The 26316-nt window shown below is 42.2% G+C and overlaps 1 protein-coding gene and 1 pseudogene across 1 annotated transcript; both read left to right on the forward strand.

Annotated features, from left to right (window-relative positions):
• The first annotated feature begins 6290 nt into the window (after positions 1-6290).
• On the forward strand, positions 6291-22713 carry LOC146571846 (uncharacterized). Its single transcript, XM_085278418.1, has 4 exons — positions 6291-6367; positions 6454-6615; positions 21204-21288; positions 22392-22713. Exons 1-4 carry the CDS (start codon positions 6291-6293, stop codon positions 22602-22604), a joined length of 537 nt encoding a protein of 178 aa, XP_085134544.1. The 3' UTR covers positions 22605-22713.
• Positions 10588-11913, forward strand: LOC146571847 (uncharacterized; annotated as a pseudogene).
• Positions 22714-26316: the final 3603 nt, after the last annotated feature.

Consider the following 26316-nt stretch of genomic DNA (forward strand, 5'->3'; position numbering starts at 1 on the left):
GCAAAGTCGTACTGAAACATTTGACAGATTTTCGAGCGCCGTGCACATAAAATCGTTGCAAATTGTCCCTAATCATCACAAAGTATGGCAATGTGAACACTGCATCCATGTGACCAACGATTTTGATCAGTGTTGTCACAAGTTGTTCTAGTGTAAAATCTTCTGTGGATTGAATTGCTGGAGTCTCCCATGAAAGCCGTTTCCTCCTCCACAGAGTCGACGACCTTGCGTTACTGCTGAGCTCAGCTCAGCTAACTGCAGGCAGTCAGTCAATTTTTCTCCTCGCACCAAGGAGGCTTATGCCAGCCCACATCAGGTGCCTGATTAGCAGCACAGTGAGCATGGACCCAGCTATAGTGCATTACCATGTCCAGACTGAAGGCCAAGTTTACAAATGCTGCACCATTTAAGGGAAAATAAACAGGCTTTGCAGTGATATAAGATTTATTTTCAAGGATCATTGTTACGTATTCCATAAAGTATTTTCTCATCTGCCTCCACAAGCACATGAACTTTAGTGCAATCCCATTAATAATTGATAGGGTTTAATATGATGTCGACATTCCCTATAACAGCTTCAACTCTTTTGGGAAGGTTTGAGTTGAGGAGTATGTTTATGGGATTTTTTTTTTACCATTCTTCCAGATCAGCGTTTGTGAGATCACATACTGGTATTGGATGAGGTCTGCTCACAGAAGTTCATCCCAAAGCCGTTCTACCGGGTTAGGATCAGGAATATGCACAGTTAGGGGCCATCCCCACAAACATCTTCATCTTCTACAAGCTTAGTTGGCTATAGTCATTTCACCACAGATGAAACATCTGCAGATAATTGGGCTACACAAAGACCCTGGCACAGAGTCGTCACATGTCACTGTGAGGGTGGTGACCAAAATCTTGCCACAAAGTCGGAAGCATGTCTTTGCATGTTAAATCATGAAATGTTCTTTTCATGGAACCAAGGGACAGAGCCCAACTCTTGAAACAACCTCACACCATAATTCACCAGACGTTATACTTGGCACAATAAGTGCCATTCTCTTGGCAACCATCATACCCAGACAGACACATGTGAGCCAGCACTCCAGAGAGCACGTCTCCACGGTTATCAAATCCATTGGCAATGCTTTGCATTGTGCTTGGTGATGTGAGAATTGGATGCAGCTGCTCGGCCTTAGAAACTCATTCCATGAATGTCTCTACGCACTATTCTTGAGTTAATGTGAAGGCCACATGAAGTTTGGGGTCTGTACCGTTTGACTCTGCAGAAAGAAAGACCTCTGCACACTATGCATCTTAGCACCTGCTGACCGAACTCTTTGATTTTACATGGCTGAAAACGTCATCGTTGAGTTGCTCTTCCCATTTGTTTCTACGTTGTTTTAATACCACTAACATTTGACTGTGGAATATTTAGTAGTGGGAAAATGTTATGACTGGACTTGTTTCAAAAGTGTCCTCCTATCACAGTGCCATGCTGGAATTCACTTCTACACAATGTTTGTGCAGAAGCAGTCTAATGCTTGATTTTAAACAACATGGAAGTGACTGGAACACCTGAAATAAATGATTTGGATGGTGAGTGAATACTTTTGGGAATATAGTGTCTGCATTTGCTATTACAGTGATGTTTATTCCCTGTTCATTTGGAAAAATTCCACATTTATTTTATGGCATAACATTTTACCACTGTGTTGTTTTCACTTATGTGATGATGGTGTTAACTAGTAGTAATATTAGTGTTCGTAGAAGATCATTTAAAGCACACACAGAAAGTGCATCAGAGCCATTCTCTATGAGCTTAATGAAGCATGTGAATTTTAATTGAAAATGGTTTTGATGACACTTTTATCTGAGCGCTAGTGCTGACTTATTACAAACTACCCAGTAACCAGTGTTGAAGGCTGTGGACACAGGACTCATCATACAAGTAAGTGCAGCCTATTTGCTGTCAAAATTTGAAAGAGTTTTGATATAAACCCTTAAATATAAACGTTGTATATTAGAAAAATATACTTTCAAAACATTTACTTTCTAAGTTAAATCTAAACCTTCCTTTTCAAAGTAATAATAGTAAATGTAACTATAACAATTATAATTAATTCAATTATTATAATTATCAATATATAACTATAATAATTGGTCCATTATTGCCATAAAGGTAACCAGTTGCTTGCTTGAGACAAAACAACCACAAAAGAAAACAAAAGAAAACAAAAGGTAAACTTGACTTTTTCCTGCAGAAGCACGAATGTTATAACAAACTCTGCTGTATTGTGTATTTCTTGTGTGACAGTGACTGGGTTGCTTAATGGGACTGCATTCATTGACTCTCCATGGTCAAATCCAGAAAAGTGGGTTCTGGTGACTGTGTTGGGCTTGGAGATGACCATGGGTGTTATGGGAAACAGTTTAGCTCTGCTTGTCAAAGTTCTGGTAAGGAGGTTTGATTGTTCCTCACACTGATGTTTCATCTTAGATATCTTTGTGTGTAGAAAACCAAACCACTAGAGGAAGTTTTATCAATGTTATTCTTATAGAAATCAATATTTACCATTAACTGACAATTACCAGTGGTTTAATTGTTATTCAATTGTGTTATTATATCAAAAGCAATGCCTCATTATGAAAACACCCTTCTGCTAGTAAAACCTTGTCTATTATTAGCAGATTTTAATTTAAATATTTTAAATTAAGTTCTTAATCAACAAGAAATGTTTTCCTGTTCCAGAAATCTTGAGGTTTGTTAAGATGAAACTTTGCAAAGCTAATACCTGCTGCCATGCTCTTTTAAAGAGGAGAGGCTTTCTTCTGACAAACAAGTCATACTAGTTCTGTCTTTTTCTAATAGAACTGTCTGTCAGGGTTTCTGGGTCTTTGACCCAGTATTCTTAGTTCATGTTCACTGTTTATATTCTGTCTGCTTCACCTCCTGTTTTATTGTGTTAGCCTTGGTCCATGTGCATTATGTTCCGTCCTCTTCCCGTTTATCATTAGGTCATTATGTTCAGCTGTGTACTCACCAGGTTCTAATCTCTCATCACTCAGCCTGTGTATTTATGTCCCTCAGTTCAACCAGTCCAATGTCGTGTCATTGATGTTATTGTGATGTTGTTCTCGCCGCCGTTAGGTTGTCCTCTGTTCAGTTCCGTCAGGTCAGCCGGTCAGTTGTCAGTCAGTCTTTCATTCATCCATTCAGTCAGCCGGCCAGCCGTTTCCTACTTCTGTTCTGTTTGTTCACTCCGTTGACAATAAAACACCAATCTTCACCTACCTGTGAGTCCAGCGTTTGGGTCCTCCTTCTTTCGTCCACGACCTCATCCTGACACTGTCATTAACTTTTACATTTAACATGCTAACTAAGGTCTGTAGAGTTCTTCAGTTCAATTCAGTGAGCTAGGCCCTTACTTTTATGCACCTGTGGCAATGGGACTAAAAAACATTTCAATGTACAAATGAAGAGGCAGCATAATCCTTTTAAATCAAATCAAATCACTTTTATTGTCACATCACATGTTGCAGGTACATTGGTACAGCACATGTGAGTGAAATTCTTGTGTGCGAGCTTCACAAGCAACAGAGATGTGCAAAATACAATAATGTAAACAAGCAAAATACAAGAATGGCTACATCTGAAACTAATAAATATATGTACAATATATAATAGTGTATGCATTTCTGGATGTGTATACTAAATATTTTTCTGTGTGTGTGTGTGTGTGTGTGTGTGTGTGTGTACATATTTTACAAATTAAATAGAGTAAACAATAAATAAAAAATATAAAAATATACAGAGTTGAATATGTGCAAAACAGTGGCATTACTGTACAGTATGGAGTGCATAATGTTAAAGTTCCAGTAGTGAAGCTGAGGTGTCTATGAAGTGTTCAGCAGTCTGATGGCCTGGTGGAAGAAGCTGTCTCTCAGTCTGCTGGTACGGGACCGGATGCTGCAGAACCTCCTTCCTGATGGAAGCAGTCTGAACAGTTTATGGCTGGGGTGACTGGAGTCCTTGATGATCCTCCCCGCTTTCCTCAGGCAGCGCTTCCTGTAGATGTCTTGGAGGGAGGGAAGCTCACCTCCAATTATCCGTTCAGAGCACCGCACTACTCGCTGGAGAGCTTTGCAGTTGTAGGCGGTGCTGTTGCATAATCAGGGTGTTTGTCAGCTGAATAAATGTCCATGTCCACAGCTTGTTTAAAAATATTGATATAAAATCAAGGTGGTTTATGCATCAAAACAACTGGTTTAACTTACATGTCAACCAGTGTGTTTTTCTTTAATAAGCTTCTAATTTGGTAAGCACTTTTTTAAAGATGACTGTATGTTCACTCCTCCTCTTGTGTCATTGATTCTAAGTGCCGAGGAAAGTTCTGCTGTCGTTGCTGGTTTCCTTTTATGAGTCTAACCCTCTCAGACTTGGGTAAAAATGCACCAACACCAATGGCTATCCATTATTTCATTTGTTCATTTATTGTATGCTGGCTTTGGCCGTTTTTAAAGGGTGTTCTAAATAAATATAAATAATACTACTGATTAATTAATAATAATAATAATAATAATATTTATAATCATTTTTATACTTTTCTTTGTTTGTTGGTTTCTCAGTGTCATGATAACTAACTCATTTCTGATAATGAACTGTGTTGTCAAGGCTCCTGCCTCCTCCTCATCTCGTCCTCCATGCTGACCATACTCACAGGAGGTCAAACGTCCCCGTGGTGTGAGGTGGTCACCCTGCTAAAGTTTGTGCTTGTCAGCTCATCTATAGGGAGTACAGGTACTACACAGCTTCATACACATAGGACAACAGGACTCTGTTCTGTGTTTAAACCCTTGAAAATGGAGCTTGGCTAAACATAATGGGCACTGAGTTTAATGTAAGGTAGATGTTCCATTCAAATGTTATGAGGTAAATAACTGAACCAGACAACTACTTAACTGAAAACTTTTACTGAGTTTTATTTCATGCTTTATTTCATTCAGTGCTGTGTACAAATGTCTACCCTTTTAAGACTAAACCAGTAAAAAAATTTTTTTTTAATTTAATAAAAAATAACGTTTGTCCTTTGAAATCAATACACAGTACCTATTTGTAGGTAGTAATAATAATAAATAAATCTAAATGAGGTTTTTTAAAGAGAAACAAGAAGAAAAGGTAAAAAATAAAATGACAGAGCAGAAGTAAAATAAAACAGGTCAGCAACCTGTAACCACACACACATGAAAAGCAAACAAACAAAAAAACAAAACAAAACATACACAAACGAACATGCAAGCTTGCTGTATTGTGTGTGAACGTCTTGTGAAAACCAAACTTTTCCATAACTTTATAAAGAAATTCCCATCCAACTGAATCAAATGCTGCTTTTCTACAGCCAGACTCAAACATAGCCCCCACTCCTTCTCTGTTTACACATTCAGTGGGATGAAAAGCTCTTCCTATATTATCATGAGTCTTCCTATACTGGGTGATTCCAGACTGGTCATTGATTAAAAAATACATCACTTCCAGTCTTTTTGCCAAATGGTAGTATACATTTTATAGTCCCGGTCCAATACAGTGATTGGTCTATGTGCCCCCCATTCTATTATGTCCTTACCAGTAGTTGACTTACACTACTCATTGGACCCTTGTGATTTTGAAGAGAAAGGAACAGCATCACTAACAGCGTCAGCTGTGTTTGTGCTACACGTATGCCGATCTCACAGTGTATATTGACTTGACACAACACAGGGATCCAACAGGCTGTGGTGCATTGCTCCAGCTTTTAGCTCAAGCTCCAGACTTTACCAGCCCACACTCAAGTCTCACTGACTCTGCTCCCAGACCTTCCTCTCCAGCGCCCTCCTGCCCTTTCAATCTCTGACACACCCTGCACGTTTCGTACAGGCCTTGCTAGTTGAAGCTCCTGCCACACACCACACCACACCATGACGGCCAGTTGGCCCTATACAGCCTTTTGTCAGGATACTTAATTAGGTCAATTAGTCAATCTTTTGGTTTGGGAAACATAATCTGGCAGAATATTCTGAAACTCGTGAAGCTAAAACAGTTCTGAATTTACACAAGCTTTAATACAAATGAACCAGAGCTAGCAAAACATTTAAAACACAATAAGAATGACTTTGTATTGTTTTATTTCATGAATCTAGGTTGTTTTTCATGTTTGGGCCATTGTAACAACATTTTAAGGTAAATTAAGATATACTTTATTTATCTTACAGCAGTCCTATGTGTGCAGAGATCAATTGGCATCAATTCGATAGATGGCGCCATCTTTGTTGTCATGGTGACAGCATGTTTGGCTTCTTGGGTTACAGGGGTAGTTTTTGGGAGCATCCCTGTTGTCTATGCTTGGATCAGGTATGTAGCTAACTGAAAGCCTTCACATGTGCTTTGCAGTTCTCTGTTCTTATATCCATGTCAGTCTTACCGTCTTTGATTTCCAGGTACGATCCTGCTGAGACTCTCTGTACTGTGTTCTGGGAGAGCAGCTCCTCAGACATGCTGGTCTACAATCTCTGTGCTTTCTCCATTTGCATCTTCTTCCCCTTACTGCTCATCTTTGGCTGCTCTGTAATAATGGCTACTGGCTGCCACTTCAGTGACAGGTAAACCAGCTGAAAGAAGTGCAAAAACAGTTTGAGGCAATGTTGAATAGTAGCAACTGCTTATCAGACGTTGATGACTGTCAGTTATACTGTTATACTATTCTTTCAAAGCCTAGTTTATTAATTGTCTGACAGAAATCAAGCAAGGGTTAAATGACATCCTCCTCCAGTTAGATACAAATAAAACAGAACGTTTGATTATTGCTCCTGGCCATATAATCTCAGGAATTAATCAGCTTCTTAGACTCTTCTGTTCAATAAAGTCTCAGAAATTTGGGCGTCATATTTGACAGGTAAGGTCGTTTTGCGAACCACCACAAACAACTTGTTCTGAATAGTTTTGATGACCTAAGAAATTTCTAAACTCAGACTACTGGTGTCACAGGTGGAACTTCAGATGATTATTCGTGCTTTTACTGCTTCTTTTGTGGTTTACTGTAACAGTCTTTGGTAACACTTTCTATTACAACTTGGTAATAAAAAGGTAACAGTAGGGTAAAAAGGCAGAAAATAGAAACATGATATGTGGTAATTTCTAAGATATTACCTCAGATATAACCTCATGCTTCTTCTACAGCTCTTGGGTCTTCAGGTCAGGGATTGCTGTTGGCCCCATGTACTAGGATCCAAACATGTGGGGATTCTCTTCCATTGTCTTTACGCTGTACATTCTCCACTGACTCTTTTGAAAAGCAGCTGAAGATATTTCTACACAGACAAGTTTTTAATCCATTTGTTGTTTTATGTTTTCAATTTATTGTTTTATATTATTATTCTAGGCAGCACGGTAGCACGGTGGCACGGTGGTTAGCACTGTTGCCGCACAGCAAGAAGGTCCTGAGTTCAATTCCAACATCAGGCCGGGGTCTTTCTGTGTGGAGTTTGCATGTTCTCCCCGTGTTTGCGTGGGTTCCCTCCGGGTACTCCGGCTTCCTCCCACCGTCCAAAGACATGCAGCTTGAGGGGATAGGTTAATTGGATAATCCAAATTGTCACTAGGTGCGAGTGGTTGTCTGTCCCTGTGTGTTGGCCCTGCGACAGACTGGCGACCTGTCCAGGGTGTACCCTGCCTCTCGCCCTATGACAGCTGGGATAGGCTCCAGCGCCCCCCGCGACCCTGAAAAGGAGAAGCGGAAGCGAATCGATGGATGGATGGATGGATATTATTATTTTATTTTTATTTCTGGTTTTATTGTGAAGCACTTTGTCATTTTTATCTGTGAAAAGTGCTAAATAAATAAATAAATAAATAAATAAATAAATAAATAAGCTTGCTTACAGTCAACAGCCACATTCATTAATTCCTTAATGATCTATAGCACTTGGAAATTTGCTAGGATTTACTTTAGTGGCCTGGAAAGTAGGAATCTGTTTATTTTAAAGGTTAATGTAACCTATAAGAACTTCAAAAGAGGGGATGTTAATACCCATACAAACAGCTCAGTCAGTAATAAATAATCACAGAATCAAATTCTTAAAAAATTTAGGAAAAAACTAAAAGCTTAAGATAATCAAATCTAAACTGTTGCTATTTATCTACTACCAGTTTTGCTTGCTTATTTTTGTGGACGTGGAGAACACCCTGGTCATAGCTTAATTCTTCTCCCATGCAGGATATAATCCATTTTGAGGAGGCAAACCTCCTTACAAAGTTCCCAAAAATTCATCTAAGTTCCGATCCAATGGCAGTGAGCAAAACTAGGAAATTTTATTTGTGATCTACAGTGAGTTGGGAACAATAAATCCTCTGGGTTTCATGCTGTGAAATCCTCAAATAGCCACAAGTTATTTTATTTTTTCATTATGTTGCACATTTAACTTATTTGTTCATTCTTACCATTGTTTCTTTGTTCTGAGTCTCCATGTAGCTCAGGTGTTGGAAAGGGCCTGCCCAGCATTTCCTGACTTTTAAAGTGCTGATGATGTCATGTCTGACATCACCAGGCTAAACTAAGAGAAGGGTTTTTTCAATAGGAATGTTTTCTTTTGTTTGTTTCAGGACTATGTAATGATTTGTTGAGAATATCTTTCTTATGTAGAGACATTTAGCTGTGTAAATGAGTTAATCAGGAGGGTTCTGAGGTTTATGTGATTCTTAGCTATCTGTGTTGAGTTTAAGATTTCATCTTAAGCTAGTGGTACTGGCTAGACCAGGGGTCAGCAACCTTTAACACCCAAAGAGCCACTTGGACCCGGTTTCCATGCAAGAGAAAACACTGGGAGCCGCAAATACTTTTTGAAATCTAAAATGAAGATAACACTATACATTTTGTTTTTTACCTTTATACTTTGTGTGAACAACTAAAGTAAGTAAAGTTTATTTATTAAGTGCTTTTCACAGACAGGCAGTCACAAAGCACTGTACACAAATATTAAAATAAACAATACAATCAATAGACATTATACAGAATGTAAAAGATCAGATGTAAAGAATGTAAAGAATATAAAATACGTGGATCAACAAAAGGCTTGTTTGAACAGAAAAGTTTTTAACTGCTTTTTAAAAGAATCCACAGAGCAACTAAGGTGTGTTGCTTAAATCCATGAAGTTGCAGAGAAAATTACATTTTATTTATGTAATTAACACATTTTGAACTCTTAAAGAAATATAACAAAAGGAAAGACACCCAGCTGAACTAAAATGATCCAGCAAACAAAAACTGTTGTGAGCCATCCTCATATCGCCTTTGGGCTTTTGGAGCCTTGACCTGACTTTTAAAAAATAATTGGAAAAAAAGCACTATGCTGCTGAAAAAAAAATAGATATTTGCAAAATTCTGCCTAAATATGTATTTTGCCTGGTTAATGTGTGTGGCGGGGCGTGGTCTGCAGCGCCGCTGAAGGGGAGGCGGACGCACCTTGGTTGTGTTGGTGTGTGTCGGGCTGTGAGCTGCAAAGCTACAGCCGGCTGTGTGCGTACAGCAACCGTGTGTGAAAAGTGGTCAATAAAGAGATGCTGAAAAGCGTGTTCGTGGAAACATCGTCGGGTCTGCCGTGATATGTTTACAACGAGACTTGTGGTCCCGAACCTCTGCGCACAGCGTCTGCAAATTGGGGCTTTCATCTTTACGCAGGACTGTAAGCTGTCATCTGTGAGGCGTGAGCGGTGTTTATTTTTAACATAGTTCACGGTGGAGAACAGCTGCCGACATAATGTGGATCCGAAGATCCACGATTGGCCTACCTGGGGTCGAAAGTCTCGATAAATGCACGGCGTTTCGACGGGTACACCGGCTTCTGCGAGTGTGACGCTTATTTTGACGATGAAAAAATAATAAGATATAATTTTATTTTTATATTTCAAAATCACAATAATCTTCCAATTTAGAACTACAAGTTAAAAAACAGAACTAAACACAAATAAAATACACTTCAGCTCAATACTTCTAATTTATTTTCCCAAACCACCCAGAGCCGCAGTATAAGGACAAAAGAGCCGCATGCGGCTCCAGAGCCACAGGTTGCCGACCCCTGGGCTAGACTAAGTTAAGGTGAACTGACAGTCAGCTGAGACTGACTATATACAGTGGCTTACAAAAGTATTCGGCCCCCTTGAACTTTCCCACATTTTGTCACATTACAGCCACGAACATGAATAAATTTTATTGGACTTCCACATGAAAGACCAACACAAAGTGGTGCACACGTGAGAAGTGAAACGAAAATCAGACATGATTCCAAACATTTTTTACAAATAAATAACTGTAAAGTGGGGTGTGCGTAATTATTCAGCCCCCTGAGTCAATACTTTGTTGAACCAGCTTTTGCTGCAGTTCCAGCTGCCAGTCTTTTAGGGTCTGTCTCTACCAGCGTTGCACATCTACAGCCTGAAATCTTTGCTCATTCTTCTTTGCAAAACAGCTCCAGCTCAGTCAGATTAGATGGACAGCGTTTGTGAACAGCAGTTGTCAGATCTTGCCACAGATTCTCGATTGGATTTAGATCTGGACTTTGACTGGGCCGTTCTAACACATGGATATGTACAAACTGGAGCAGTTATCACCGGACTCTCCCAAGTTCATCCTGGGTGATTTCAACCACTGTTCCCCTGACAAGTCGCTTAAAGGATACCAACAGTATGTTACATGCAGCACACATCAGGGGAAGACTCTGGATAAATGCTACGGCTCTGTACCAGATGCATTTAAAGCCCCACTCCTCCGCCCTCTCGGCTCAGCAGACCACCACACCGTGCTGCTGGCCCCTGCTTACACCCCAGTCATCAAGAGGATTAAAAAGGTCACCAAAAACATCAAGCAGTGGACAGCGGAAAGTATCCTCATCCTACAAGGATGTTTCGAAGCCACTGACTGGGACAGCCTTCTTTCTCCCTCTGATGACATCAACGAACAAGTCATGGAGTACAAAAACACTGTTGAAAAACAAATTCCCCACATGGGACCTCTGCTCAGCCTGGCAGGGCCTCAAAACCATGGCCTCTGTGGATACTGTGGTCACCACCCCCAGAACCGTCCAGGTGGAGGGCAGCAACCCCTCCTCCCTCCCTGATGACCTCAACGCTTTCTACACCAGGTTTGAGATGGACAATATCACCGAGCTTGAGGAGTCCAGATCCTCAGTCAAACCTGGCAGCTCTGCACTCACCTTCAGCACTGAGGACGTGGTGAGAGCCCTCAGAAGGACCAGGGAGAGGAGCTCACCCGGCCCTGACAACATCAGCAGTCGAGCTCTGAGCCACTGTGCAGGGCACCTAGGAAGTGTGTTCTGGACTCTATTTCAACCCTCAGTCGACAGTCACACCGTCCCCCAGCTGTGGAAACACTCCACAGTCATCCTCATCCCCAAAAGAAACAACACAAAGTCTCTGAATGATCTTCGTCCCGTGGCCCTCACCTCCCTGGTGATGAAGGCCATGGAGAAGATCATAAAACAGCACATCGTAAGAGCAACTGACCCCCTGATGGACCCACTCCAGTTTGCTTACCGTGCACGCAGAGGTGTCGATGATGCAAAAATCTTCATCTTGGACTCCATCCACAAACATCTGGAGCTCCCTGATCGCTCCGCCAGACTTCTGTTTGCTGATTTCTCATCAGCGTGCATCACTCTGCAGCCTTATATCCTGCCCACTAAACTTTCCTCCCGATTTTTCCTGGATGATCAGCTAATCCTGTGGATATTGGACTTTTTGACCAACAGGACTGCGGGTCAACAGCTCTCTTTCCGGTCTCCGATCCACCTCCACTGGCTCCCCCCAGGGCTGTATGCTCTCCCCCCTGCTCTTCATCCTCTACACCGATGACTGCAGATCCACACAGCCCGACTGTCACCTGGTGAAATATGCTGACGACACAGTTCTCCTGTCACTGCTGTCAGGCCCCTCACAACACCACGGGCCCGCTCTGCAGGAGTTTGTAGAGTGGTGTGACAGCTCCAAACTTGAACTGAACATGAGGAAAACCAAAGAGATGGTGGTGACCTTCTCCAGTAGGCAGAGGGATCTGGCTGCTTCAGTCACCACCACCATCCACGGGAAGCCAGTGGAGGTAGCTGAGGAGTACAAATACCTGGGAACCATCTTTGACAACCTGAAATTCTCTGCCAACACAGAGGAGATTCTCAGGAGGTGCCACCAACGGCTACACCTCCTTATAACTCAACTGCTTTGGAGTCAGCACACCCATCATGATGACTTTTTACTATGCCTTCCTGGAAAGCATCATGACCTTCTCCATCACCTGCTGGTTCCACTCCCTCAGCCTTCATACAGGAACAGACTGCAGCACACTGCATCAGTGTGCTCTAAAATCATTGGTCAATGCTCAGTCCTGCAGGAAATGCAGGACTGAGCATTGACCAATGATTTTAGAGCACACTGCATCAGTGTGCTCTAAAATCATTGGTCAATGCTCAGTCCTGCAGGAAATGCAGGACCGAGAGGAGAAGAGCCACCTTTATCGCCAAAGCCACTCTGCTTTTTAACTCCAGACCATTTCCCACATCCATAAACATAAACTACTCTACACTCTTTTTTTAAACTGCTGACGCTTTATTCACTTTATTCACTTACAGTTACTTATTCACTTATTCAGTCACTTTAATTTTAAAACTGTATATACTGGAATTATCTGTGTATTTATTATCTCACTCTTATTGCCTGTTCTTGTTGTCCTTATCTTTAACATCATGCGGCTGTGTGTTATCTTAATTGCCCCTTGGAGATAAATAAAGTCTCTCTGATTCTGATTCTGAGAACTAAAGAGTGGTGTATCTATAAGCACATAAATAGTGAAATCAAGACCTTTTATGTGAATGGAAGGATTTACCCATTTGATTCTAGATTTACCAATGTGGAAAAATGCTGTCTTTTTCTAGTCCCTGTCAGTACTCTCAGGGCTGCGTTTTGGATTAACTGAAGGCTTTTCAGGGAGTTCTTTGGACAGCCAGATAATAATGAATTACAGTAGCCCAGCCTAGATTAATAAATTCATTCAACCAGTCCAACTCTGCTGCTGGCCCTTTGCAAACCACAGTAAACACTCAGTGAGTATTAACACATAGCAAAAGCCAACAACAACAACAAAAAACACATTACATAAAAGTATTCATGTGATGAAGGCACCTTTACAACTTTCCTTGGGTTCAGGTAAATTAACATAGCGGGACAACTAGCAAATAGTAGCTGTGCTCCTTCTTGCATTACTTTGCAGGTGCACTGCTAACAAGCAGAAATGTAGCCCAAAATTGTGGCAGATATTTCCAAACGAAACATAAACACAAACTCCTCACACTCTAATCGGAAAGTGCATGAACCTCTTAATAAACACATTATATGCTTAGTTTAATTAAAAAATGCTATGTCATACAGTAGAACACTACAAAACCAATGTGGTATGCCACTGGCAGTGCTTACCTTTGCAAACCACAGTGAACACTGAACCAAGATGGCACCGGCGGAAATGAGAAACCTGAACTACGGTGTCCTGCAGAGGATGCAGCTCAACAGCGACACCCTGTGACTTATTCCAGTCACTGCCTTACATATGTCTTCAAGTGATATTGAAGGCATACAATATAGGCATACATCTCTATGATATATAGAGACGAAACAGTTCTGGATGGCGGCAGCATGCCCAGCAGTCATGCAGGAGCTGAGGTGGAGAGAAAGGTTCTGGCATGTTCACAGGAAGAGAGAAGTGATTGAAGATGTAAATGTCCTTGGTGATACACTCAGAGGGCAAAACAGTTCTTTAGGTTGTTCATAAACAGTCGTTAGCTATTTAGCAGCGCGAACAGGAGCCGTTGACCTATGGTGATAGAGAGGAAAAAAGTCTGTCTCACTCACCACCGGGTACTGCTCCGCACGAGAAGAGCAGCAGTGACAGCAGGAGCCTCGTGGAGAGAGAAGAGATGCTGAGTTATGGAGCATCCGTTATGCCAAGACAGGAGGCAGAGTTGCTGAGCCATGTCAAGGTGAAAGACCTTGTTGATGAGGAGGCAGTGGGGCAGCCAAAGATTGGCGAGCGACACCCACTTTCCACTACTGAGGCTCAGGTGCAGGTGGGGCGGCAGGGGTGGAGTGCAGCTTTTGAGGGACCCCAGAGCCAGACAAGTCCTGTTGAAAATGTGCTTCTACTCGGGTTTGAGCAACGGTTTCTACCTCAGCTTCCCCTCCAGAAGGGAAACCGCTGCTTGCTCCTGCTTGTATAGTTTGAGGTCCACTGGGTCCATTATAGCGGCACAGGTCCGGTCTTTCTGTCACATCAGGTCTGTGGAAAAATGGAGAGAGGACCCAAATGGACTTACGCATTTATTATAGACAATAAAATAGGAATGGGATGGGAAATTAAGATGGACTGACAGCTGGGTCAGGGGATGACTTTTTAAGTAATAGTCTAATTACTGCCACCTTAAAAGCCTGAGTTATATAGCTAATTAATAGAGACAGATTGATCTTTAAGATAGATAGATATTTAATATTGAAGCTAGAGATGGACCGATCCGATATTACGTATCAGTATCGGTCCGATACTGACCTAAATTACTGGATCGGATATCGGAGAAAAATAAAAAAATGTAATCCGATCCATTAAATATCACGAAAGCACCTCACAAAACTTGCAACACGCCGTAACTCGCCTCAGAACGTCGGAGCAGTATGCATCACGTGATAGAGCAGCTGTGGCATGCGGGACCTGTCGGTGGTCTGGATAGCATGTGGAGCTTCGCTAGCAACCTGGCATTTCATCTCCGACAAAGTTATCCCCGAGAGAAGTAAAGCAAGTGTGTAAGTCCATCTCTGAATGTTTGTAAAGCATTCCCAGTTAAGCTTAACTAGCGACTGCCTCTCGCTCTCCGGCTGCTACTTCAATCTGAAACTGCTAATGATCAGCTGATCGGCTTTTCTGTTGTGAGTCCGTCTCTCTTGTTTGTTTTTGGCCCACTTTGCACCAGAAAGAGGAAACCAGCGGCTGAACAACAGCAGCACGTTTAAGCTTGATAAGCTGTTGTTAGAATTTATTTAATATTACTTTCTACACCAGGATCTTTTTCTACGTAGCTGACGGCTGGTAACTGTGCAGGGGCGGATCTAGCAAAGTTTAGCCAGGGGGGCCGATAGGGCATTAACTGGGAAAAGGGGGCACAAAGACATACTTTTCTTTCTTATTCTCATTTAAAATGTCTAGCTTTTAATAAATAATTATCTGACACCCAAAGTTTTAATTTGATGTAAAATGAATAGAAGTCAATTACTGTATATAGTAACTATTAAGTCTAATATATATACCCTAGTAAGCTATAGTACTTTTTCCTTTGGGAAGGTACCATCTGTGCAGTCTGCAATTTTGTTGAAGAAAGATGTTGAATCTATTTAATATTTCTTGAAAAATAATTGATTTCTGTGCATTTTTTTTCACACTGCATCAAATTAAGGTTGATTACGTTGATTAAGCATCATGAGGTGGAGCGTGAGGGGTGGTTCCCTATTTTTTATTTATTTATTTTTGTTGTTGCTGGGAGTTGGAACCCTATTAGTTAGGTTGCTTAATATTTACGCTAAGTACTCTTTAAAATACCAGAATAGGGAGGATGGTGTAGGTCTAAGTTTATTAGATTGATCAGTATTGCTGAACTATGAAATATTTTTTTTGTATACAGGTATAACAGAATAGCTTTAGTGTAGTTGTTGTTTTAAACTTGAGTATGAACTTGCAGACTTGCAAAATGCAGCAAGATATTTTAAAAAACAGTTTTGTTGATTAAAAAACACTATATCGGATTCATATCGGTATCGGCAGATATCCAAATTTATGATATCGGTATCGGTATCGGACATAAAAAAGTGGTATCGTGCCATCTCTAATTGAAGCATTAACTAATTGTAGGACTTCTTTGAACAGTCTTCTATGAATGCAGTGACCTTGAACCTGCAGGTAAACCCCTTAACTCACCACAGTCGGCACACGATCTGTGATGGAGGACACAACTGTCCTGGTTCTTCTTCTATTTGCTCTTCTTAAAACGTTTTCTTCACACCTTAAGATAAAAATCAAGCTGCATTATTACATCATTACCAAAAAATATTGTACGGATATAAATAATAATACAATTGTCCATCCACCCATTCATTGTCTTCCACTTATTCACGGCTGGGTTGCGGGGGCAGCAGCCTAAGCCGAGAAACCCAGACCCCCCTTTTCCCTAGCCACATCCTCCAGCTTACTCTTTGAGTCACAACCCATAGCTTAAGACCATAGATGAAGGTAGGGACATGGATTGAATGGTAAATTGAGAGCTTCACTTTTACACTTAGCTCTCTCGTCACCCCAATGGACTGGTACACTATCCGCATAACTGCAGCTGTGGCCACCATTTCATCTATCAAGGTTTTATTTAATCTCTCCCCTAACTCGTGAACAAGAATCTGAGATACCTCCACTTCTCCACTTGTGGTAACAACTCTTCTCTGACCGAGGGTGGCACTCCACCCTTTGCTGGTTGACAATCATGGCCACAGATTTGGAGGTGCTGATTTTCATTCCTGCCACTTCACACTCTGCTGTTAACTGCTCTAATGCGAGCTGGAGGCCACCACGTGATGAAGCCAAGAAAATCACATCATCTGCAAAAAAGCACAGATAAAATTCTGAGGCCAGCAAAGTAGGAGCTTGCTGCCACCTGGCTAATCCCAGTAATTCTGTCCACAAAAATGATGAACATAATCAGTGAGAAAGGGCAGTCCTGGTGAAATCCAAAACCCAACGAAAATGGGACACCAGACACTCTACACTTCTGAAGCACCCCTCCATAGGGCACTCCGAGGGATGCTGTTTAATGCAAAACAGATGTAGATTGGTCGGTCAAACTCCCACACTCCCTCAAATATATTTGAGAGGATAAAGATCAGATCCAGTGTTCCACGACCAGGACAGAAACCCCATTGCTCCTCTGTGTCCGAAGTTTAACAACCAGTACTGTGGAATAGACCTACCTACCCAGGTAGACTGAGGAGTGTGATCCTCTTGTGTACATCCACCTCTCTCCCTTCTTAAAGATGGGAACCACCACCTCAGTCTGCCGGTCCAGAGGCACTGCCCCAGATCTCCATGCAATGTTGCAGAGATGTGTCATTCAAGATAGCCCTACAACATCTAAAGCCTTTAGGAACTCAGGGAAAACTTCGCTTACCCCAGGGCTCCAGCCAACAAGAAGCTGTTTAGCTACCTCAGTGGCATTACCCTAGTGATGGGCCAGTTATTCCTCGTCCCCCAGACTGCTTCTTGTGCAGAAGGCATCTCAGCGGGATGCAGCTGTTACGGTTTGGAGGAGGACTCAAGCACAGGACTCCGGTTCTGATGCTCACAAGAAGGATTTATTTACAATTCACCAGGTGTATATACAAGAAGGTGCGGGGGGGGGGGGGGGGGGGGTGTGCTATATACAGCTGAGTGAGGGAAGAAGGGGTCTCCAGGGAAGTCCATGGGGACACTGCCACACGGGAATCACACGGGGGAAAATCCAGGAAGCTCTGTAGACAGGGTTAAGTACGACGCACAAAGGAAAATACTCTTAACTAGACTTGCTGTAGCTTGACTTCACTAACGCGCGGTAGACAACGATCCAGTGATGAACAGCAGTCGCCTCCTGGTTTAAATGCTGATCGTCTTAATGAGACCCAGGTGTCTCATCTGTCGAGGGCGTGAACCCACAATGAGTTCCACCCCGGCGAGAGAAAGAGCTGATCAGCGTGCAGCTGATCCGCCTGGCCGTGACAGCAGCTTTCCCCTGTAGAGGACAAATGGTCAAAATACCTTAAATCTACAATGTATATGCAGCTCAACAGCGACACCCTGTGATTTATTCCAGTCAATGCCTTACATATGTCTTCAAATGATATTGAAGGCATGCAATATAGGCATACATCTCTATGATATATAGAGCTGCATGATGGTTTGCCAGTCATGGTCACACCAAAGTCCTCCCACACTTGAGGCTTTGTTTCAGCTACTGCATGAGTCATGTTCTGCTTGCCAGTGTGCATCAGCTGCCTCTGGAGTCCTACATGCTAACGAAGCCCTACAGTGCTAAGCCTTTGTTTGGCTTGTTTGTTTGGCTCAGCGCTCTGTGGAGGGCGATGGTGATCCTTCATGGACCAATTTGCTCTGGGAGGGGGGTAGACAGTCTCTGATATGCTGAGGCACTCAAAACACTTGATGACTACAGACCTCAGTGTAGCAAGTATAAGATTTACAGCCATGCCAAAAATAAACCACGTAAGCTGAAGTGTTCTCCAGCTGCTCCAAGGTTTGCTTACACATTCCAGAAAGACCCATACGTGCCATGGACAGTACATGTGGATTGAGCTGTGTGAGAGAGGAGGGAAGCAGTGGCATGGCTTTTTCAAATAACTGTTACGGCTTATGACCCAGAAACAAGAAGTGGACCCAGGAGCAGATTCAAGCGGAGGCTCAAAGTGAAGTGAACAGAACTTTATTTACATGCACAAGGTAAATACAGAGGAGGCAAAAGCTAAAACTAAGAACAAGGCTGGAATGCATGGATATGAACTATGAGTCCTCTGACTAGGAGCTTAAAGCTATGAACATAAACTACGGTAGCAAAATGCTATGAACATGGACTATGGTATTTCACACTAGAGGGGATGGAACATGAACCGTGGCTGGCAGAGCTTGGCAGTGGTGCAAGACTGGATGATGGTGAGTAATGACAGAGGAAATCCACAGTGGCAGTCTGAACAGTCTCACTTGTTTGAGAGCTGTAGCGCTGGCCAAGCAGGGTCGCTGGATGAATTGGGAGAGTGTGGAAAAGAGGAAACCTCAGAAACCTCATGGAGAGAAATCTGGGGAATGGAGTCTAATAGACTAAGTTTCATAATCCGAGTGACATACAATGTGCTACCTACCCCAATAAATCTGCAGCTGTGGTTTTGAAAGGACCCATCCTGCCCCCTGTGTACAGTCCCAGCCACACTCAAACACATCTTGGTTGGTTGTAGGACTAGCCTTACTCAGGGCAGATACACATGGAGACACAGCCAGGTCCTCAGGTGTCTAGCTGAGAAAGTTGAGTGCAAAAGAAAATCCACACAACAATGTGTGCTGCTGGTAAAGTTTCTGGGCTGCCTTTTCACATAACAACCATCCCCCAAGATTATCTCCTTTTAAAGCAATGCACTATCAGGGACTGTAACATCTGGTCCTTTTACTGAGTGCAGGTGGAGTAATGCAGGAAGGGGGAAGCGAGGAAACAAGGCCTGGGTGAGTCTAGTGGAGTAATGATCCTTGATTTCAGACCGTGAAGGCAGGGAGGCAGGCAGGTGAGACTGGAGAAAACAGACTGAGGCTACGTCCACACTAATGTGTTTTCATCATTGACCGTGGCTCAAGAGTTGGGAGTTCGCCTTGTAATCGGAAGGTTGCCGGTTCGAGCCCCGGCTCGGGCAGTCTCGGTCGTTGTGTCCTTGGGCAAGACACTTCACCTACCGCCTACTGTGATATGGCAGCCTCGCTTCTGTCAGTCTGCCCCAGCTGTGGCTACAACTGTAGCTGCCTCCACCAGTGTGTGAATAGGTGGATGACTGGGTGCGTAAAGTGCGTTGGGGTCCCTAGGCGGGACTAGTAAAAGCGCTATACAAATACAGGCCATTTACCATTCATTTGAAAACGCATCGTTTTCTCTCCGTTTCGGCCTCCCGTCCACACTGAGACGGCGTTTTCCCCAAGGAAAAATGCAGCGTTTTGAAAACGCTCTCGAAAACACAGACATTTCAAAACGGAGCTGTCCCGTCGCAGTGTGGACACTTGAAAACGATGACGCATTTTAGTCATGTGACCAATTAAACAGAGATAGCGGAGGGCATTATGCAGCAGTTGTTTTGTTTGCTCTCAATTCTGACAGCCCTATTAAAGGTTAATATCAGTCTGTACATGCTCCAGATAGCTTTTCTTCAAATTATTTAATTCTCACTTGCTTTGGCAACTTTGTACTTTTGTGTTACTCGCAGCAACAACCCCACCTCATTGTTAGTCCATTTAAAAAATGCTTTTCTTCAACATTTTGCCGCAACATTTCAACGACCCGGAAAGTAAATAAATGGCTGACAGAAATGAGGCAGGGCGAATCTTCTTGCGCTTCACGCATGCGCAGTACTGAAACGTAAGCGTTTTCGGCCGTTTCAATCTGGACGCACAACTCTGTGAAAACGACTGAAAACGCTAGTGTGGACGGGGGTGTATCCCGGCTACCATAGGGCAATATACCCTGGACAGGTCTGTCGCACGGCTAACACAGACAGACATACAATCATTCACTCTCACATTCAGACCTAGGCCCACTAACTGCATGTCTTTGGACTGTAGAGGGAAGCCCGGATATCCAGAGAGAACACACCCAGACATGGGAAGAACAAGAAAACTCCACACAGGCACACAGAAAGGCCTGGCCCAAATGGTGGCTTTGAACCCAAGACCGTCCTGCTGTGAGGCCACAGTATTGCCCACTCATTACTGCCATTGCTGCATCAAAAGACAAGGAAAACTTCACAGTGCTGATATGCTGACTATTTCTCACTGCAGCCACTGCATGGTCCTTTAAAGGCTTACAGACACACATGCTCACTCAGTCAGAAACACACCTGTCAGATACACATGAACAAACATCAAATCTATTTCATACAGGAAGTACAGTACTGACAGAACCCATTTTTGGCCTCTGACTAATATAAAAATGCTTTTATTTAATTTTATACTTTATACTTTAAATTGTAAATATAGCTTATTTTATTTGATATTCATGTACTTGTCATAATCTATTCCGTTTTGCATTTAAGCATGAAACTTGTTAATGTATATTGAAGGGGGGTTTTTTTGCTACAAAATTACAAAGCTTAAAATCCAAGGATAAAATTTACATTTTACTTACTGAATTTTTCCACAGATTGTTTAGCACATTAACAAAACAAGTGCTACTATTTCTTTATGTTGTTGCTTCTCAGCTAAGATTAGGCCTTGGTACACATTTGGTTTTTGTTATGGTTTTTGGGGGGTATACCCATGGTATGGGTTAACCATTTTTCACTCTCCATTTTATTTTTCTCTTCGTGTCAGTAATGAAGCAGAAGATCTGTCTAAAGTTACTCCTCTGTTGGGGTCCTGTTGTATGATCTGCTACACTCCCTTCTTTGTGTCTGAGGTACAGTGGCAATTCTTTGTTTTTTTTTAAATATGATGATGAGATTCTGCTGGTACACAAGCTTTACCTTGATAATGTGTACATGGATACATCATTGTCCATAATAAAATTTGTGGATTTAAAGTTGCTCTGTCAGCCAGTGATTACCCAGTGGACTTCCCTGAGATAAAAAAGTTTCCTAAAGCTTTCCTGACATGTGTGATTACTTAGGGCCAAAAAAGTTGTGGAACCAGAAGGAAAAGTGAACCACTTTCTAAGTGACCTCTGCGATCCGCTATTAAATAAAAGTGATGTGCAATCTGTTGATAGGAGTAAAACCTGTGAGGATGTACTTCGGAGACATGCAGCCGCCATCTTTATTGGCCTAGCATGCAGAAGGATGTGAAATTATTTTGCTGTCATACATGTCAGGTTTGCCAGAGGTAACACATGGGCCAGCAAAGGACCTCCAGTGTGTCTGCAACTGGCCTTGTGCTGGCCCATGTGCGGGCTACCTCAGGGAAACCAGGTCTGGGCCACCAAAGGGCCGTCATTCACACTGTGTGAAAGCACACTGTGTGGGCCAGATCCAGGCCATATGAATTTTGAAATTTGGGACCTATAGCTGTTCACATACAGATTACATAGTTTTAGTATTCCTAAAGTATAACACTTTAGGAATAAAATAGGGTCTGGAAATATCTACTGAAAAAAAGAGATTTATGATGGGGTTTAATTAACGGAGTAAGCATTCATGTACACGTGTTCTGCTGCATCATCTGAATCACAGAATCCTAACTAACCATACATTGTGAACGGCTGCAGCAGCACGGGGAATCCAGTAAATTTTAAATTAAAAGACAAGTGTAGACTAAATGCCCGATTTTGTGTAGTCTTTCCGAATGTGGTTTCAAGCCATGAGAAAGACTATACAAAATCGTATCAGAGATACCAGCTCAATTATATGCACCTGGTGTATTCCCAGGTTAAGACTGTCTTATCTAATTCCAGTTCTTACAAAACAACTTTAAGTGACTTTATTTTCATTTTCTTTGTGGAAAACATTTTTTTTCACAGCAGTTGTTCTTGAAATCAACACTGACAGAATATTTCTTCTGCTTCAGTTGATCCTGCTGGCTAAGATGGACCTGTCACCGGCACCAGATTTTTTAAGGACATTGTCCACAATTTTGTCATATCTAGACTGTGGTCTGAATCCTCTTATCTACTTTTCACATGAAGATTTTCGTGAAGCAGGACTGACCCTGCTGTGGAACAAAAGAAAACCAATGTCTGCAGTGCCTGTTCTCACTGCTATCACTAAATATAAGCTGTAAAATATAAGCTGTCCAAAATAAAATTTTAGAGGGGAACCAAACAAAAGCTGGCAAGTTTTTTTTTTACATGTTGGAACAAAAGCTCTGTTTGCCCTATGTGAAATCCTTGGTTTAGTTAGGTGGAATATTGCTTCTCTCTTTGTTTCTTTGCCTGAAGCTTTATATTGGCCCTTACTGCAACGTCATACTGAAGCAAACTCACTCGCTCACTGTGGAAGTGCAAAAACACCCCAAACCTTACAGCAGTAATCAGTGATATACATAACATCATTCTACCTTTTGATCAGCCCCAGTCAGTGATCGGGGACAAGGTACGTTTATTAACTTATACTATAAACTTACACTTTTTTCTTCAATTAGGCTACCATAAGCCCTTTAGCAATTGAGCTTTGGGAAAGTAATTTAAAGTAAACTGAAATGTCTGTAAACATGGAAAGCAAGAGAGAAGCCTGTGAACCACAGGTATAGACAGACAGGTATAGTCCACTGAATAGACAGAGTCACCAGAGAAGCACACTCATTTATACAATTCCCAGCTTCTATATCACACACATTTTACAGCATGAGAGCATACTGTATTTTCAACATAACAGTATTTGAGCCCTTTACAAAAGCACAAAGACAAGTTACTCATCCATGAGAACATCATCCTTTGGACATCAATGAGAACATCTCTTTGAGGCCTTGCTGAAGTCTGCTCTCTTCTCTCATTTATCTTTTGAGCACCAATTTTTATTTGGCTTGCTTCACATAATTTGAAATGCTGTGCCACTGATTTTTTTATCAGAAGCTGAGGGACTGATTTTTATAACTTTTTTATGGCATTTGCTGAAAAACATTGTCAACATGTTAACAAGCATTTTTTTTTTTTTTACAAATGACAGAGAAGGGTGGTGAAGTACAAATAACATACCTCCCAGTCTTACTTGATACCATAATTAGGGTAGAGCAGGTTGGTTATGACACATATTCTTCCATGAACTGTTAATCATTGATTCATCGTTCAATAGTCAAAACCTAATGTACTTGCTCAAAGTGGGAATCCTTTACATTTTTGCAGTTAGCTTTATCAGGCTTTATTAGATCCATAAAAACAACTGAGAACAGAATCCACATTCGATGACTCTAATTTGAATTGATGCATCACTGATATCATAAAAATATGCCAGATGTTTTTTATATCTGATGCTAAAATGAAAGCATTTAAGCATAAAAAAGGGCTTGTATGGATGAGTGTGAATGAGTGCTCCAGGAGAGTAGAAAAGCGCCATAACAAAATTAGTTCATTTAGCATTTACCAAAATTCATTTTGTCCAAGATTTTCCAAGAGGTAACCCGAGCAATGATAAGCAATTCAGTGTAAACATGTGAGAACAAAGAAGAACCACATCAATATCAAAGTGACTGAACTCCTCTCCATTTTAAGTCTTGATCATCTAAATATGAAAACTTTTTGGGATTTCCATTTTAAAGTTTTTAGTCTTAATCTAGCAACCCTGAAACTTACTCAGCCACTCAAGTCAGTCATTACAAACGTATACCCATGGATTGCCAAGGGTACTTGGTGACATCAGTTTTGACAACACAAGGAATGCCATAGTTCCTTGGGCCAGCTATCGTTACATGGCTCAGCACAAACCAATCTGGCAAAAACAAAACAAAAAAAATATCACAGCCTTTACATGACTAACTGCAAAACATTTCTTATACTCAGGGACTTAGTTGTGTGACAACCAACTCCAGGGCCAGTGAGACAACTATCTCCAACTGACTGCTTTCATCAAATGTAGAAGTGGTCTTTTCTAACTAGAACAGCTAACTGTGCTACAGAAACACAAAACTACTCACTCAAAAAATTATCCGAACTTGCACTGGAATAATGTCTCAGCAACAAGTGTGTTTGAGTTTTTTCAGCACCAAAATTATATGAATTAGTGTAACTCAGAATTCATCTGAGGGAGCACAGTTAGTTTATTGGGTGCACGTGGCCCAGCAACAGCCAGCATTCTTATCATTGCCCACTGTGTCCCCACATTTCCTGATGAGGTGATACATTTAGCTTTGATTTGATATAAAAAAAAAACACCCAGCACGCCCCTGCGGGCGGTTTATCCTTCAAGCTCAGGTCCTCTACCAGAGGCCTGGGAGTTTGAGGGTCCTGCGCAGTATCTTAGCTGTTCCCAGGACTGCGCTCTTCTGGACAGAGATCTCCGATGTTGTTCCCGGGATCTGCTGGAGCCACTCGCCTAGCTTGGGAGTCACCGCACCTAGTGCTCCGATTACCATGGGGACCACCGTTACCTTCACCCTCCACATCCTCTCGAGCTCTTCTCTGAGCCCTTGGTATTTCTCCAGCTTCTCGTGTTCCTTCTTCCTGATATTGCTGTCATTCGGAACCGCTACATCGATCACTACGGCCGTCTTCTTCTGTTTGTCTACCACCACTATGTCCGGTTGGTTAGCCACCACCATTTTGTCCGTCTGTATCTGGAAGTCCCACAGGATCTTAGCTCGGTCATTCTCCACCACCCTTGGGGGCATCTCCCATTTTGACCTCGGGACTTCCAGGTTATACTCGGCACAGATGTTCCTGTACACTATGCCGGCCACTTGGTTATGGCGTTCCATGTATGCCTTGCCTGCTAGCATCTTGCACCCTGCTGTTATGTGCTGGATTGTCTCTGGGGCATCTTTACACAGCCTGCACCTGGGGTCTTGCCTGGTGTGATAGACCCCAGCCTCTATGGATCTTGTACTCAGAGCTTGTTCTTGTGCTGCCATGATTAGTGCCTCTGTGCTGTCTTTCAGTCCAGCTTTGTCCAGCCACTGGTAGGATTTCTGGATATCAGCCACCTCCTCTATCTGCCGGTGGTACATACCGTGCAGGGCTCTGTCCTTCCATGATGGTTCTTCCTCTTCCTCCTCTTTCTTGGGTTTCTGCTGCCTGAGGTATTCACTGAGCACTTGGTCAGTTGAGGCCATCTTCCTGGTCGAGAATGATTAAGGCAGTTGCTAGACTCAAGCGCTATGTGAAAGAAGCAATGGATCACAAGAGTAGATCACACGACATCAGTAGTCTACAAGAGAGAAAGGAAGCAGAGTTAACAATCATAAAGATGGTTCAAGAAACAGCCTTTGTTCAGGAAATAAAAACCTTGCAACACCACAATGTGATGCAGATTGAAGACAAGATTAACAAGTTACACAAGTTATGTCCACTTCTTATGTCCACTTCTTGATGACCAAGGCATTCTTCGGGTAGGCGGACGCTTAACACATGCAGCTTTGCATCCCAATGTCAAGCATCCAGCAATCCTGCCAAGAGACAGTCACGTGTCGGCACTACTGGCCGAACATTATCACGAGAAGACATACCATAAAGGATGAGGGATCACCATGAATGAACTTCGAGCTAATGGATTCTGGATTCTTGGATGCAGCAAGATTGTGTCATCTTACATCTATAAATGTGTAAAATGCAGAAGGTTCAGAAGGCGCACAGAGCAGCAGAAGATTGCAGACCTCCCGGAGGATCGGATAGAGACCACACCGCCATACACCTACTGTGGGATGGACTGCTTTGGTCCTTTTTATGTGAAAGAAGGCCGCAAGGAGCTAAAGCGTTATGACTTGCTAATCACTTGCATGTGCTCTAGAGCAGTGCATCTTGAAATGCTTGACGATCTCTCTACGGATTCCCTCATCAACTCCT

This window comes from Mchenga conophoros, linkage group LG6 (genome assembly GCF_057382185.1).
Source record: "Mchenga conophoros isolate Kocher_MC1m ecotype Shallow Benthic linkage group LG6, M_conophoros_male_GT1.1, whole genome shotgun sequence".
Taxonomy (NCBI): domain Eukaryota; kingdom Metazoa; phylum Chordata; class Actinopteri; order Cichliformes; family Cichlidae; genus Mchenga; species Mchenga conophoros.